General features: G+C 48.8%; 1 protein-coding gene across 7 annotated transcripts in view; it reads left to right on the forward strand.

Annotated features, from left to right (window-relative positions):
• The window catches only part of SUSD6 (sushi domain containing 6), a 93,852-nt gene that overhangs the window by 74,047 nt on the left and 3,967 nt on the right, over positions 1 to 15,838 (forward strand). For 6 of the 7 annotated variants that reach the window (XM_089907876.1, XM_089907880.1, XM_089907877.1 and 3 more), the window contains 4 exons: positions 9,041 to 9,238; positions 10,201 to 10,339; positions 13,495 to 13,913; positions 15,161 to 15,319. In XM_089907876.1, the coding sequence (XP_089764002.1) occupies positions 9,041 to 9,238; positions 10,201 to 10,339; positions 13,495 to 13,913; positions 15,161 to 15,319 (915 nt within the window). The remainder of the gene's footprint in view (positions 1 to 9,040; positions 9,239 to 10,200; positions 10,340 to 13,494; positions 13,914 to 15,160; positions 15,320 to 15,838) is intronic. The other variant, XM_022570264.3, reaches the window with a different exon arrangement.

The raw sequence follows: 15,838 nt of genomic DNA on the forward strand, positions 1-15,838 counted from the left end.
TGCTCTGACTCTTTGTGGCCCTGATCCTGGTTGGCTGGGAGAATATTTTCACTGCTTAGATGCCAACTTAGAGAACATGAGATGTACTATGCAGAGGGAATCTCTTTGCTGTAAAACCGTGCAGCTCAGATTGGGACTTGAACCCATGTGCCAGGACTCGAACCCAGCCTAAACCGAGATTGGGACTCGAACTCACCGTCTTTTAACTGAGATCACACACCTGGTTTCAGGACTTAACGAAGCTCAGGTTCTTGATGTCTTGTTGCAGAAAGAATTCAGTGAGAGACAAAGTGATGGGTAAGAAGTGGATTTATTTAGAGAGAAACACACTCCACAGACAGAGAGTGGGCCATCTCAGAAGGCGAGAGGCTCTGGAAATATGGGGTGGTTAGTTTTTATGGGTGGGGTAATTTCATAGGCTAATGAGTGGGAGGATTATTCCAACTATTTCTGGGGGAAGGGGCGGGGATTTCCAGGAATTGGGCCGCCGCCCACTTTTTGACCTATTATGGTTGGCCTCAGGACTGTCATGGCGCTAGTGGGTGTTACCATTTAGCTAATGCATTACAATGAGCATATAATGAGGCTCAAGGTCCACTGGAAGTGGAATCTTCCGGCATCGTGGATATGGTTAGTTCTAACCAGTTTTGTCTTGTCCTGTGGCTGTGTCATTCTTTTAAAGGTTGTGCCCTGCCCCCTTCCCTCCTGTTTCAGCTGTTACCTGCTCCTGACTTATCTCAAATCGGAAACCATGTGACCCTTTGCATTTACAAACAAGGTAGTGCCTTGAAATGTGGGCAAAATTTTCCAAGTCAAGTCAGTTTTCTACTAAGCGTCTACTCTCTGCCAGATTCTGTGGCGAGTTCTGGGAGTACAAGAATCAGAACAGGAAGGAGAACAAATGCTTGCCCTACAGCTTGGGTAGGTGGGTGGGTTAATGGAGAGGTGGGGGGAGGACTGACCTGTGAGAAAATAATTGCAGAGACAGCAATACAGTGATGTTTATAGAGAGGTGTGAAGATGTTAGGGGAAAACAGAGGAGGAGTAATAAAGCTGCTGTTTATTGAACACTTAGAGTGTGACAGGCCCTTTACCGGGTACGTTACCTGCATGATTGTGATGAATCTGCACAGCGTACCTGTGAGGTGCATACCTTTAGTGTCCCCATCTTACAAATGAGGGGACTGGCGCGTAGGAAGATCTGCCTGAGCCCACGTGGTGGGAAGCTGTCAGAGCGGTACACACCCCGGGTGCTCTCGCTGTAGGCGCAGGCTGGTAATCTCTACCCTGTGCTGCTGAGTTCTCTTTGGGACAGTGTCCTGGAGCAGGCGACCTTGGAACTGAGTCTTGAAAGATGGGCTGGGTTTCAGTTGACCCCGTTGTAGTTTCAGGTCAGGGTTTCCAGGGAGAGGATTAGCACTTCTTCTTTCAGAATGACTAGGGACTTTGATGGCTACTTCCAGGTGACAAGAGTTTTTATGTTTGGGGCAGGGTTCAATAAAGAAAATGTTCTTCCTTCTTGTGGGCTCTGACCTGCTGGCTGGCATGTCCCCTCTCCTGTGAGGTCGGGGGAGTGAGGGACTCAGGCCTAAGACAAGAGGGACAGGCTCTGAAGCCGGACCCACTTGTGAGCTGCCAGGCCCCCGGAGCAGGGCTTGGGCTGGGCCCCTCTCAGGCAGGTGGTGCTAGGGGCCTGCGAGGAGCTGTGGGGACAGCCTAAGCCGTGGTGGCTTCTGCCACTGAGCCTCCACCCCAGCTCCAGGGCCACACCCTGGGAAGGGCTTGAGCACCCCGCAGCTGGCCCTCCTCCCGGCATGTGGAAAGTTCTCATGAGAAAAGGGATCCTGGCAGGACAATGGGCTTCCTGTCTGACTGCTAGGAAGGTTTGTCTTAGAGGAGAGGAAGGTTGCAAATGGCATGAGAAATCCTCTCTTCCCTCTCGCTGCAGCCTGTTTTAGACTTTTGACTATTTGAGTGGGGTCAGGAAGGCAGAAAGCCAGGGAAAGCCATGGACAGAAGCAGCCCTTGGTTCTCTCTTGAGTTAACTGACCTCCGCCTGCCTGGTTCTCTGACCTCACCACGTGCCCAGGGTAGGAATCTGCCCTGATGCTGGATGCAGGAGCCTCTGCACAGACAGGATGGTTTTCCTGGAGCCTCTCACACCCTGTGCTCAGTTCAAAACTGCGGTGGCTGTAGGACTTTTATGAACGAATCTCGGGAGGTGGTGAGGCTGGCCGTCCACCCAGCTTACACAGTTTTGCCAGTGGCAGACTCGCAGGCCATCTGGTTCAGTGCCTGTGTGTACTGAAACTGAGTCCCAGAGAGACCAGTGTCCACGGGCAGCACCCAGATTTGTCTTTGTCACTGGGCTCCTCTCTCTGTGGCTCCCTTTCCAAGATGTGGGTGTGGGAGGAGAAGCTGGGCTCAGCACCCTTGCTGCTGCCCAGGGAGTGCCGTGGAGTGGGCCCCACCCCTCCTGGCTTCAAATCCTGACTCTGCCTCTTACCTGCTGGGTGACCTTGAGCAAGTTTCTTAACCTCTCTCACTCAGTTTGCTTACCTGTATAATGTTACAATAATGTTTCTTACAGGGTTTCTGTGAAGTTTAAGCGAGGTAAACACGTAAAGTGCTTAGACTGGTACTTGGCATATAGTCGATGGTCAGTGACTAGGAGCTGTAATTACTGAGATTTCTAAAGGAGCCCTCAGAAGGAACCTTTAGACTGTAGTCAGATGTGATACCCCGTCCCCCCTTGCATTTGTCTGGAATGCCCAGTACCAACTTTCTGGGGAGGCTTTCTTGAGGAGAATCATCTCCCCTTTGAACTAGCAAGCTCACACCTTTCACAGAGTAGCTAGATGTTCCAAAGGCCCTAGGCCTAGTCCATCGGGGGATGAACCGCAGAATGGAGCCTGGTGTCCTGCCCTCCTCTGCAGGCCCACCTTGGCTTCGTGGTCAGACCTGCAGCTCAGGAGCCAGAGCGCCTGTTGAGTCATCTAGAGATGTGTGGCTTGGAGCATTGTTCTTATCTATGAAATGGAGAAAATATAGTACCTGCTTTGTGTAAAGAGAGAGTTCAGAAGAGTGCCTGGCACATGTAATAATGCTGTTTGCAATCATTATTATTTTCCTTGTCTTACGTGCAAAAAGAAATCTGCACGTTTGAAATCTGCACTTTTTCTTTTCTTTTTTTTTGCTGTTTTTGCCTTGCTTTTTCTCTGGCTCTCTCTGTTCCTAGCAGACCATTGAGGGCTAGAAGTAGAAATTGGACCTTCATATATCAAGAAAGGGCTTTGAGAGCAAGCACATAGACAGTGCTCTAAACAACAACCTGAAGGGACCCTCAGTGCTCCATGGTGTCTTCATGGAGGCTGTTAGCCTCCTGTCTCACACTCTGTTGTGTGGTCTGAACCCTCCCCACTGTTCTCAGATCCCTAGCATCTTTGCCGTCCTGTACAATGGCCACGAGCCCCAGGTGGCTATTGAGAACTTGAAATGCGATTAGTGTGGCTTGAGATGTGCTGTAAGTGTTGACTTATTATGAAAAGAATATAAAATATCGCATTAATAAATTTTTATATTGATTATGCGTTGAGCGATCAAAAATGTATTTTGCATATATTGGTTAAATAAAATATATTATTAAAATGAATTTCACGAGTTGTACATTTTTAATGTGGCTACTAAGAAAATTTTAAATCACCTGTGTGGCCGCATCATATTTCTGTTGGACAGTATTGTGCTAGGTGTGTGCTTTCCATCCATTCCTTCCTCCCCTTTCTCCCGTTTCTCTTTGCCTGGGCTCTCACCTTCCTCTGGCCGCCAGCGGTTCTCAGATGAACAGAAAAGATGTCCCTACCCAGAAGGTCACCCCAGGCCAACAGAAGAGCTCACCTTTGAACACTTCCTTCTTTCCTTTGCATCAGAGTTGGCTGTGCGTGTGTCCGTGTCCTGTAGACTGTAAACTTCCTGAGGGCATGGTCCTGTCTCCTTTACTTCTGTGGCCCTGCTAGAGCGTCTTGTGAGGAGAGGCTCGCTCTTAGCTGTTTGATGGAGTTACAGCCACACAGGGACACGTCTGATAATGCCTCAGCCGTGTCCCTGATGGCCACAGCTGCCGTGTTGGTGTGGTGGGTTTGGGGGAACCACTTCCTTCTCCCCTGAATTCCCAGGGAAGCTTTTCTCTGGCCATCCTCTGAACACCTTCACTGAGCACCTATTTCTCTGTGCTCAGTTGTGCTCTCAATGCCAGTGCACACTGGTTTTGGTGTAAAACGACATTATTTCAAACCTGCAAGTGAACACTGACACAGTTTCTTAAGCCCTCAGGCGCTGTGTGTGGGAGTATAGTGTTTTCTTGATAAGTGACATCAGATGGACACCTCTTAGGTTGAGTCTTTTTAACTGCGCTAGGTGTTTACATGTCTGCTTCCCCTCCTCAAGCTGATCTTCACACTCCCTACGCCCCACACCTCGTTTTAAAGGGGCTCAAGTATTTGTTCAGTTTGTTAAACTGAACACTTTGACCCCAGGGCCATTCCTGGAGCTTGTTTTGATTCCCTTGCTATGGAATCTTATAAGACTTTGTTTTGTCTTTAATTTGTCTCTTCTTCCTAAAAGTCTGGTCCCCAAAATGGGTCCCCAAAATGGCAAAAGCAAAACACAGTTAGAAGTGCTGACTGGGGGTTCTTGTTGGTTTCTGCTAATGGTTTTAGGCTGCGGGGACTCTGGGGTAGAAGTATCAGCCAGATTGCCATGCGTCTCCTCTGTCTGCACCCTCACCAGCTGGTCACATGGTCTCCTGCTCAATGACTGCTGTGCTCCAGGCACTCTGCGGGGCCCCCTGGAGAATTACCTCGCTGCTTCCTGTGCTCACTGGAGGCCTAAGTGGGTGTAAGAGATAACAGAAAGCGGAGAAGGAGGCTAAGGAGAGCTAATTGATTTTTTTCTGTAAAATTTCCATCTTCTGGCTTTTCTCCCTCTCTTTTTGAAATTACGCAGCTTTGCCAAATCAGATGAGTTCATTGTCTTCTTGGGGCTAGGAACAGAGCTTGAAACTCCCCCTGCGGACCTGGGGTTGTCCTAGAGCACGCCTGATTAAGTCAGCCTCTTGCCCAGAACAGGGGCTTCCGGAAGCCACTGAATGATTTATTTGCTCTTCCTGATGTTCTTCCCGTTCCTGTGAACCCCAGGCGTCACTGAGAGGGTCTCTCCAGCACCTGCTCTTTGCCACGGCTCTCCCGCTCTGCTCTTTGATTGGGCAAGGGGGCCATATTTTTTTCCTTATGTTCTTGGCATCTTAAAACAGTCTTGCCTTTTTCTGACTTTTCCTTCTAAGGCCTCCTTATTTCTTCCTCGGACCTGGGGCAGTCCCTTTGTGACGCTGAACCTAACGTACTGTAGTTTGTTTCACTTTGTATGATCCTCATAGACAAACATAAAAGAACTTCTGTCCAGTTTATTTCACCATGCAAGGGTTGCTCTACAGCTGACCTACTCTAAAAGCTCTCTCAGCTTCTGTCCATCTTATATCAAATTCAGCTCCTCTTGTAATTCTGCCCATTGAATATAGTATAAACACCTCCTGTTGCAGCCAAGGCCCCTCTACAAGATGGTTTCATCACAATATTATTATTACTACTACTACTGTTATCATTATATTTTATTTATTTATTCATTCGGCCAAATTTTCTTATGCAACCAAGCTAACCTAGGCTACTTGCTGCTCTCTGGGCTTAATCTACACTGTCCTACTTTGGTGCATTAGCTTCAAACCACCACCTCCTTTCCTGCTGAAATCAAGCCCCGTTGGAAATGCCACTTCCTCCACGAGCTGTTCCCAGCCGTTCCCCACACAACGTTGGTCTCTCCTGCTCTGAGTTCCCTCTCTTGTGACACTAATCCCTTTCTTTGATGTGTATTAGAATAAATCTGTGTGGAGTATCTTTGGAGAGAGGCACTGAGTTGACTAGGAAAGGAGAAGGGCTTACTTTCCACATTCACCCTCTTACTTTTTGGATTTTGTACCATGTATATGTTTCCTAAGATTTTTTTTTCTATGAAGGTATTATCTGCATAACAAAGGACCCAGTCTATAAAACGTTAGAAGAAGATATTGGAGAGTATGTTTAGGAAAATGTCCTTAGCCAAGACGCAAAACCCAGAAGCCGTGAAGAAAACAACTTTTAAAATATATGTGTTGGGACTTCCCTGGTGACGCAGTGGTTAAGACTCCAAGCTCCCAGTGCAGGGGGCCCGGGTTTGATCCCTGGTCAGGGAACTAGATCCCACATACATGCCGCAACTAAGAGTTCGCATGCCACAACTAAGGAGCCAGCGAGCTGCAACTAAGGAGCCCACCTACCGCAACTAAGACCTGCTGCAACCAACCTAATTAATTAATTTAAAAATATATGTGTGGACTTACTTGTCATACCCCTATTTGGCTACAAGTACCTGAAGTGCTTATCTTTCTATCCTTTTTCAGAGCATAGCACAATGATCCCTACCCAGTAATCGGTAAATATTAGTTGAATTGAAATAGGATTGTAAGTCGCCTCTCTGTAGACCTCATTTTTTGCACGTAAAAAATGGGTGCCAGGTGATGTCCAGGGCCCCTGTCAGAGATTCCGTGAAGATGTGGGCTTTATGGGCAAAAGTACCCAGCAGAGCGGGAATGGTTTTAGAATGAGCAGCCCTTCCCCTGGGACTGTCTTCCCCAGCACACTGGACCTGTAAGTGGGTCCTGCCTGTTTTCGGGAGGTGCCCCCCGGGTGCTCATCATTAATTACCCTGAGGAAATGAACCAATTAGACACAACCCAAGGAGAGCCGGGAGAATCTGTGGCAGGCTTGTTGCCCTGAACAAAAGAGGGTACGTGTAAAGGGTAAAGCAGTTTGCTGAGGTTCCTTTGGAAATCCAGCTGGCCAGCTCTTTGAACTACTTGGCCAGAGTTTAGAGAGGCACCAGAAGGAATGTGATGCCTGTGTCTCCCTCCTGTTCAAGACCTTGGGTGAGGTGGGTGGTGTGGGAAGAGTCTAGAGGAGGAGGTGTGTGCTTAGAGGGGACTGAGGGGGCTTACTTGGGCTCATCTGCCGGTTTCAGAGAGGCTGCCTAGACGTCTCTGGATCCCTGTGGACCTACCCTAGGGTTTTAACAGCTTTAAATATGGAGTCTTTTCTCCTAGTCTCAGTGATGAGCCGCCCAAGGGCAGGGAGCCACCATCTCTTTTTCGACTTAGTATCCACCCCACAGCCTGGCTGGCAGTCATCGTGCTTAATAGCAGGTTGAAGGGAAGTGGTATTTGGTGAGAGAGTGGTGGGTGGTCCCGTGAAGGGAGAGCACCTTTTCTCAGACAGTCAGAGACTCCAGGTCTGTTAGAGGAAGTGAAGAAGAGAAACCCAGCAGTTCTTATTCTCATACTGATGTCCTTGTGGTAGTCACGATGGGGACAGGGTATTTGTCAGCAAAATCAAATGTCCTTTAGAGACTTTCATCTTTCCTGCCTTGGTAGGTAAGGCTTGTGGTAAGTTGAAGTTTGTCGGTGCCTGGCCACCTGCCAGCATGTCTTCTCCCCCAGCCCAGCCTTCTTAACAGTGATCCCATAGTGCCCCCCCTGTCCCCTCCTGTTTTTGCTAGGCATACCCCATGATCCGTTGCCTGGGGACTTCAGTTCTGTAGTGTCTGTCCAGGCTCAGAAGGGGAGGCTGCCTTCTCCCTGGGCTGCTCAGGCCTTCCGGCTCCTCTGATGTATTACTGCAACTTACCTATACACCAGCGTTCCCACCACACTTAGGTACCACTTGCCATTTCCCTAACTGATCTGTTCATAGGGGAGGCAAGCTTGACATATATGCACTCCTTAAAGGCCCGCTCACTCATAGGGTGGAAGCAGTGTCTGCTGGTGGGAAGAGCACAGGTTTTACAATCGGAAGCCCTGGCTCTGCTCCCAGGTCTGCCTGACTTGGCTAAAAGTCATTTAACTTTTGTGGGCCAGTGTCCTCATCTTCAAAGGGAGAAATGATAACTACCTCACGGAGCTGTCAGAGGAATAAATTAGATAGGAGGTCAATGAAGGTGCTTTTAAAGCTAAACAGTCCTACCTGAATGAAAAATAATGGGCGTTACCGTGGGATAGAGACGAGTGATGCCAGTGACCGCTCTAGTCAGGGAATGGGTGGTGCATGGGGGCCTGGGAAGCCTCCCAGGAAATGCATCAGAAATCCCCTCTGATGCCAAGAAGTCACATTTTTATCATGCGAAGGAATCCTTTCTGGTACTGATGTTGGAAACAAGGCTAATGTTTCCCCTGTGCAGGTTACCAGTGTTTTATCACCTGTCACTCTGATTCGTTGTGTATTTCAGTAAGTTTTATTAAAACCACATTATGCAAATGTATTATTTCATTCTTTTTTCTTGGCTGAGTAATATTCCATTGTACATATGTACCATGGATGGCCCTGGAGATTATCATACTAAGTGAAGTAAGTCAGGGAAAGAGAAAGACAAATATATATATCACTTTTATGTGGAATCTAAAAAAAAAAAAAAAAAAAGATACAAATGAACTTACCTACAAAACAGAAACAGACTCACAGACTTAGAGAATGAACTTATGGTTACCAGGGGGGAAGGGTGGCAGGGGGAGGGATAGACTGAGAGTTAAAAAAAGAATACACAATTTGTAATCATAAAAGAATAAAATGCTGAAAAAAACCCCACATGCGCTAGATCTCTGTACGTTCAGCTTTGTCAAAGTCTACTGTTCAGTGATGGATGCAGTTGTCCTAAGGCGCAGTGCTGGGGAGGGAGGGCGAGGGGAAGTGCTGCAAGCAGCCAAGCTTCCCCTGTTGCCAGGGCGCCTCCCTCTGTCATTGGCAACCTGAACTTGCAGAGTTTGGCCAGCTGCCTTTCCAAGGGGCTGGCTCTTTGCTCCTGGTGTGTTTCCTGCTGAAGCCCTCAGAGCTGCCCCTCTTTGTCGCTGACGGCAGTCTCGCTGGAAAACCTCACCACTGTACCTCTGCTCTCTCTGTCTTTGCAGTGTGTTCCCTGCCCCCGGAGCCAGAGAATGGTGGCTACATCTGCCACCCCCGGCCCTGTAGAGACCCCCTGAACTCGGGCAGCGTCATCGAGTACCTGTGTGCTGAAGGCTACATGTTGAAGGGTGATTACAAATACCTGACGTGTAAGAATGGCGAGTGGAAGCCAGCCATGGAGATCAGCTGTCATCTCAACGAGGGTCAGTTTGGCAGATGAGTGAGGGGTGCTGCTGGGCTTCTGCTTTCTTCTAACTCCCAGGAAGTTGTGCCCGCTCCCTCTGGAGCACCCTGTGCTGTGGGGCAGCATGGCCCTTCTGACGCCCTGCAGCCTCCTTTCCTTTGGGATTTCATGTCTCTGTGAAAGGCATTTGGATTGCTGGTGCGTGTCCCAGTGCATTTCAGCCGAGCTGCTGAGGCATCTGCTGTGCTATGTAAAGTCCCTTTGATGCACCGGATCTCTTGTTTGCCTAGCCCAGTGCCGGTGACCTCTGACTGTGTTCTGCTAACCCATGAGCACGGTGCGAGTACCTTCTGTAGTGTCTCTTTTATATTATTTTTCCTTGAATGGATGTGGACTGTTTTGTCACGGAGCTGCAGTCCAGCTGGCCAGAAGACCTATCCCCCTCCGCCTCCTCCTGTCATGCATGACAGGAAATCCAGCTGCCTGCGGGAGAGTGTGTCATGCAGCCATCTTTGTGCTTTCACTTGAACTTCAAGACCGTGACACCCCAGAGAAGGGTGGGGACAGGCCTGAGGTTTACAACTAAAGCTGCAGGATCTTAGAACAGATTGTTATTACCGCCCTGTTCTTATAAATTTTCCTGCCACATGGGTGGGACTTCAGATGGTGGAATGATGTGTGCATTTGGATGGTTCATGTCTTCCAGCCTGCTCTTAAGGACAGGATCAGATGGGGTTTATAAAGGTAAGACCTCTAGGGAAGGGAAGTGAAGGGAATTTTAGATTCAGGAACAGAATAGGGAAATGTCCCCTTTCCCTGATGTAAAAGCCACTCTGCACCGTTACTCCAAAAGTGGCCCTGGCCATACGTAGCATGTCTCAGCGTGGCACTGTGCAGGGGGCCCTTGACAAGGTCAGCCGTGGGGCTCACGTTCCGTGTGTCAGGGTACAAAACACGTCTGACGATGGCTTGTTCCCGTAGACAAAGACGCCCACACGTCGCTCGGGGTCCCCACGCTGTCCATCGTGGCTTCCACTGCCAGCTCCGTGGCGCTCATTCTCCTCCTGGTGGTGCTGTTTGTGCTGCTGCAGCCAAAGCTGAAGTCTTTCCATCACAGCAGGTGAGCCAGGGGCAGCGGGCGGCGTGCGTCACGGTGGAGGCTGGCCTTTGGCTGGCAGAGGGGTGCTGGAGGGCCTGCTGGCCTCTGCTGGTCTGTGTGCACCCGGGGAAAGGGGAGGGCCCTGCCGTGTGTTAAGCTTCCAGATGTGCCTGGCACTGTGCTTTTGCTTTGCATGCATTGTCTTCATCCTCACAGGGTCGCTGCAGGTTAGGAAGCTGAGGCTCAGAGCGGCTAAGTCCTTCGCTCAGGGTCCTCCCTCTAGGTGATGACAGAGGTGAGATTTAAACCCCAGTCTGTCCAACTCGAGTGGCATGTTATTTCCCCTACATCAGTGGTTCCCAAAGTGTGGTCCCAGCAGAATCAGCATCACCTGGGAGCTTGTTAGGAATGCAGATTTTCAGACCCCACCCCAGACCAACAGAATGAGAAACTCTGTGTTTCTCAGGCCCTCCAAGCGTTTCTGATGCAGGCCCATGGTTGTGAGCCACTGCCCTGTCTCCCTGTTCCCCTCTCCTGGATGCACATAGAGGCACCTGTGGGAAACTAAAAACAAACGCCAGCACCTGGGCCTCCATCCCCAGACGTTCTGATTTCTTTAGTTTGGGATGGGTGCCTGGCATTAGTGTTTTAAAAAGCTCCCCAGGTGGTTCTGACGTGCAGCTAGGATTGGCAAGCACTGCACTATACCATACTAGAAACCGAGGAAGTGGTTTTCTTGCCTACCTTTGTCACTTTCCTTATTCCAGGTGAGTGCACCAGCCACAAATCATCCCAGACTGGATAGGTGAGGTTGGGGTGGGGATGGCCAATGGTGGGGACCTGGCCCCCAGTGGGTCCCTCATGGTGGACTCTCCCAGGCTGGCATGGCCCCCTTACCTGCTTGGGTTGCCCTGGCCCTTCCTCGTTCCCTCTGAAGAAAACAGTTTATGTCCCTCCACAGCCCTTCCTCAGTGACGGTTGTCAGGCACAGGCACGAAGGAGCAGACTAAACGGCATTAAATAAAATGCTCCTGGTTTGGAATGCACAGACAAGGACCAGTTTAATATCTGTGTACTGTGTGTGTGATTCTTCTTTCTTCTTGTTATTTTGTTTTGTTTGGGGCAGGGGGTAGCAGCTATTTTTAAAGGTAGTTAAACAATTAGTAGACTAGAGAAGATTTGGAAGGGACTGTTTATTTGAAAGAATTGGCTACTGCCACGTAAAGTCAACTCGAGCTGTTCCTCATTTCTTCCAAATTAGGGATCATTTTCCCCTGGCAGTTAACTAGTCAGTGTGTTCAAAGTTAACTGATTTTGCCTAAGAGGCAGGGAGATTTGGGTTTCATTATAGACCCTGTTTAAATTTTGTACATCTATTACTTTTTAAACAAAAAAAAAATGTTATTTTGAATAACGAAAGTTAAGCGCCTGCCAGAATGCACTCTGCTTTCGGATGCCACCCTGCCATCAAAGTTTCCCTTCTTTCCAGAAACGTCTGAGCACTTTTATGAGTGCCACTTCTGTCATCCTCACTGTGTGTGTGCCATTTGAACTGGGTAGTACAGATTTTTATCTGCAAGTACAGGTGAGGAAATTGAGAACAAATAAAACAGTCCAGCAATGATAATATGGTCCAACCATAGACCTTACGTGTCTCCTGGTGTGACACACAGAAGAGGACATGACATCACGGACAGTGCTATGGCGTGTAGTGTTCTAGGCCGAGATTGGCCTGTTCTAGATTAAAAGAGATGCAAGAGACAGGACAACTAAGTGCAATGCATGATCCATAATTGGATTGTGGATGAAAACAAACAAGACAGCAGCTGAAGCAGATATACTTTTGGGTAGTTGGGAACATTTGTATTACAGTATTATACCAGTGTTATTTCCAGGATGTAAATATTGTTGTAGTTAACATAGGAAAAGAGGCTCTTGGGAGGTGTGTGCTAACTACTATCTTAATTAGTAAGAAGTAACTTCTTTTCAGAATGGTTCAGGAATTCCCTGGCGGTCTAATGGTTAGGACTCTGCCCTTCCACTGCCGGGGGCCTGGGTTCAATCTGTGGCCTGGGGACTAAGATCCTGCAAGCCTCACAGTGGCAAAAAAAAAAAGCGCATGTATAAAAGTAATCCAGAAAAGAAGTATTTGCATGGATAAATCTCCCAAACGTAATGTTACAATGTTGAGTTAAATACAAAGCCAGACACACACACACACACACACACACACACACTCATTTATTGTCTTTCCCATTCATATAAAGATCAAAAATATGCAGAAATAACTGGTGTTGAAGGATTCATGTTCAGGCAGTAAAATTACTAAAATAAAAGTCAAAGGAACGATTTTCATGAGAGTCAGGATCGTGGTTACTTTTGGTGGTGAGGCGATAGGAATGGACACGGCGGGGGTGGGGTAGGCGGTGCCAGCAGTGTTCTGTTTCTTGACCCAGCTAGGGCTTGTACGCCATGTTACCTCTGGAATAAGTCAGCTGTACATTTTTCGCTGTTTGTCTAATATTTGTGTTATAATTCACATTTTTTTAAGTTTACGAAGTTAAAGGAAATTAAATAAAAGGCAAGCAAAGTGGCTGAGTCAAAAGAATAAAATTCTTCAGTTTTTGAGTCCAGTGTCCCATTTCAAGACCACGGTGCTTCTTTTCCTCCTCCTCTTTTTAAAAGGAGCTTGATGGAGATGTCATTTACATACCATACAGTATACCCGCGTGAAGTGCGCAGGCAGGGGTATATTCACGGGTATTTGTAGCCATCATTCTCCCACTTTCCTGTCTTAGCTGTGCTGAGTGAATGGCTTTATTTCTGGGTCTCTAGCTTCCTCGTTTTTGCACAGGACCAGAGGGCTAGGTGCCTGTGTACCCAGAGGTTAAGAACACAGTCTGTGGAAGCAGGTGGAATGGATTCACATCCTAGCTTCCTCCCTTACCAGCTGTGCGACTGGGTAGGTTACTTAACTACTCTGAGCCTCATCTGCATTCTTGGTGAATCTACCTGAAAGGACTCAGGTGAGGACTCAGTGGGGCAAAGTGTGCAAAGCCCTTAGTGCCGTGCCGGGTACCATAGTAAGTGGTCAGAAATGGCTGGTGGTGTTGATATTGTGATATTTACCTGTGCGTGTATTCTGATTCTTCCTTTGTCCTTCCCTACGGATGCAGGCGTGACCAGGGGGTGTCCGGGGACCAGGTGTCCATCATGGTGGATGGGGTCCAGGTCGCGCTGCCGTCGTACGAGGAGGCTGTGTACGGCAGCTCCGGTCGCTGTGTGCCGCCCGCTGACCCCAGAGTGCACATTGTGCTGTCAGAAGGGTCTGGGCCCAGCGGGAGGAGCGGGCCGAGGGAGCCGCAGCTGCAGGACCAGGGGGCCTGCTCCTCCGCAGGTGGAGAGGAGGAGGCCCCAGGCCAGCCTGGACTGTGTGAAGCCCGGGGCTCTCGGGGCTCGGAGACTGTGATGGTGCATCAGGCAGCCCCCTCTTCCTGGGTGGCCGGCTCAGGGAACAGCCGAGTGGCACACAAAGAAGCCCCAGATTCAGAGAACAGTGACATGCAAAGCCTCACGTCGGAGGACTACACAGATGGTAGGTGCTCTGTGCTGACCGTAAGTTGTTATCTGCTCAGGGTCCTTGCTAGGAGTGAGGAAGGAAGGCGAACCTTTCTGATGACTGGTGTATCTGGCGGCAAAGAAAGATAATACCTGGGGGATTATCCTACAAAATAGAATTTTACCCTCGGAGCCCCAGGTAGGCCTTTGGGCTCTGTATAGGGCGGCTTTTCACTGTTGTCTGTGAATTTTAATAGGTTTGGGGTCTCCGAAACTATTCATGGCCTCAGGGATATGCTAAATCAAAGGGTAGACAGCCAGTTGGAGGTGGAGTGGGGCCTGTCCTCTTGTCATAATTTTTATGTTCCTGAAAGAACAGGAATAACAAGGAGGTGTGGGGTCTTATGACAGAGGAAACTGGAGCCTGCCTCTCCCAGAGCATTCCAGCTGCTTCATTTTAAATAGGAGCATGCCAGGTCCCGTGCTAGTTGGTTTTCTTGCACTGTGTCAGTCAAACCTCACAGTGATCCTGAGAAGTGGGTATTATTACCAGCCCCATTTTACAGATAGGGATACTGAGGCTCAAAGAGGTTAAGTCACTTGCCCATTGGTAGGTGGCTGAGCTGGGATTTGAAGCCGATGGATCTGCTCCCAAACTTGTGTTATATAGCCCCATGGTGCCGTGCTGCCTCCCAGGTCACTCCAGGTCCTTTGTGGCAAACCAGCCAGAGAACAAAATTGCCCCCTCCTGACACCTCTGCCTTTACGGGAGCCTGGAGAGTCGAACATTGGGATTGACTCTGTCACTTTAAAAAACATCTTTACGTAAAATCCCACTGTGGTTCAGGATGCAGACCGAATCTAGATGTTTCCCTTTAGAAAGTGAGGACTTCTATACTTACCAACCAACCCCCCCCCCCCCCGTAAAAGAGCCTTAGAGAAAACTCTCTGTTTCCTGGGAGTCCTGGGCACAGTTAATGTGTATGGTTTAGAATATCTGAAAGCAAAGAAGTTGGAAATTCTTAAGTGCAGATCAGGTGTAGGGTTTCCTGATTGTCAGCAGCATGCCTCCTTTTTTCTTGGTGGGATATAGAGCTAGGAAGGGGCCATTAAATAGGTGGCCGGGGTTTAAAGGTGGAAGCCAGTGACCCCATGGGCAGCCAGCTTTACATATTGTGTGTCTGCACGTATTGACACAAGCCTCAGCCCTTACCCCCTTCCTAAGGAGCCAAGGTGGTGCCAGCTCTTCTCCCTTCTCCTCCTTGCTCCCTTGCTTTGTTCCAGGTATTGAACAAGCGTTTTTCAGAGCCCATCCTGTGCCAGGTGCTGGATTAGGTTTCAGGTGTGATGGAAAGAACTGTGAAACATGCTCTCTGCCCACATGGATTGTCAGTCAGTTGGGAAGATGGAGCCTATACTTGAGAAAAAATGGAACCAAGAATGGTAGGGTCCATGTCAGAATGAGGAGTGCAAAAAAACAAGACACATAGGTTATCGAGTTGGTTGCAGGCTAAGCCTGAGCTGTCTGGGGCTGACAGTACTGAAGGAAGCCAGGCCCTAACTTGAGGTGTCAGTCTAAGCCCGGTGACAGATGAGTCAACCAAGACCCAGAGACGGGGAGTGATTTACTCAGTATCACACAGCTGGAGGATGGCTTGAAGGAGGAGGTGAGACTTAACCAGGGCTCAGGAGCCTCATAGGGCGAGAATAAGGATAGAAAGAGAAGCAACTAAACCAGCATAGTTAAAGCAGAGAAGAGGGTTCAAGGTGGTAGGACCAGAAGGGGTTTGAGTACCCGACTGAATGTTCCGATTTTGTCACACAGGCAGAGGGAGAGAGACATGAGCAAGGAAGGCGTAGAAAAGGGTGAGGGATTTAGGCTACCTAGAAGCCTGTGAACAGGGCATTTTATTTCTTTAAACATAGGATCCCTGCGACGGGGTCAGGTGTGCTGCAGAGTCA

The sequence above is a fragment of the Delphinapterus leucas genome, chromosome 2, assembly GCF_059928025.1.
Source record: "Delphinapterus leucas isolate spDelLeu-1000000601 "Yukka" chromosome 2, BTC_Dleu_Yukka2, whole genome shotgun sequence".
NCBI classification, from domain to species: Eukaryota; Metazoa; Chordata; class Mammalia; order Artiodactyla; family Monodontidae; genus Delphinapterus; species Delphinapterus leucas.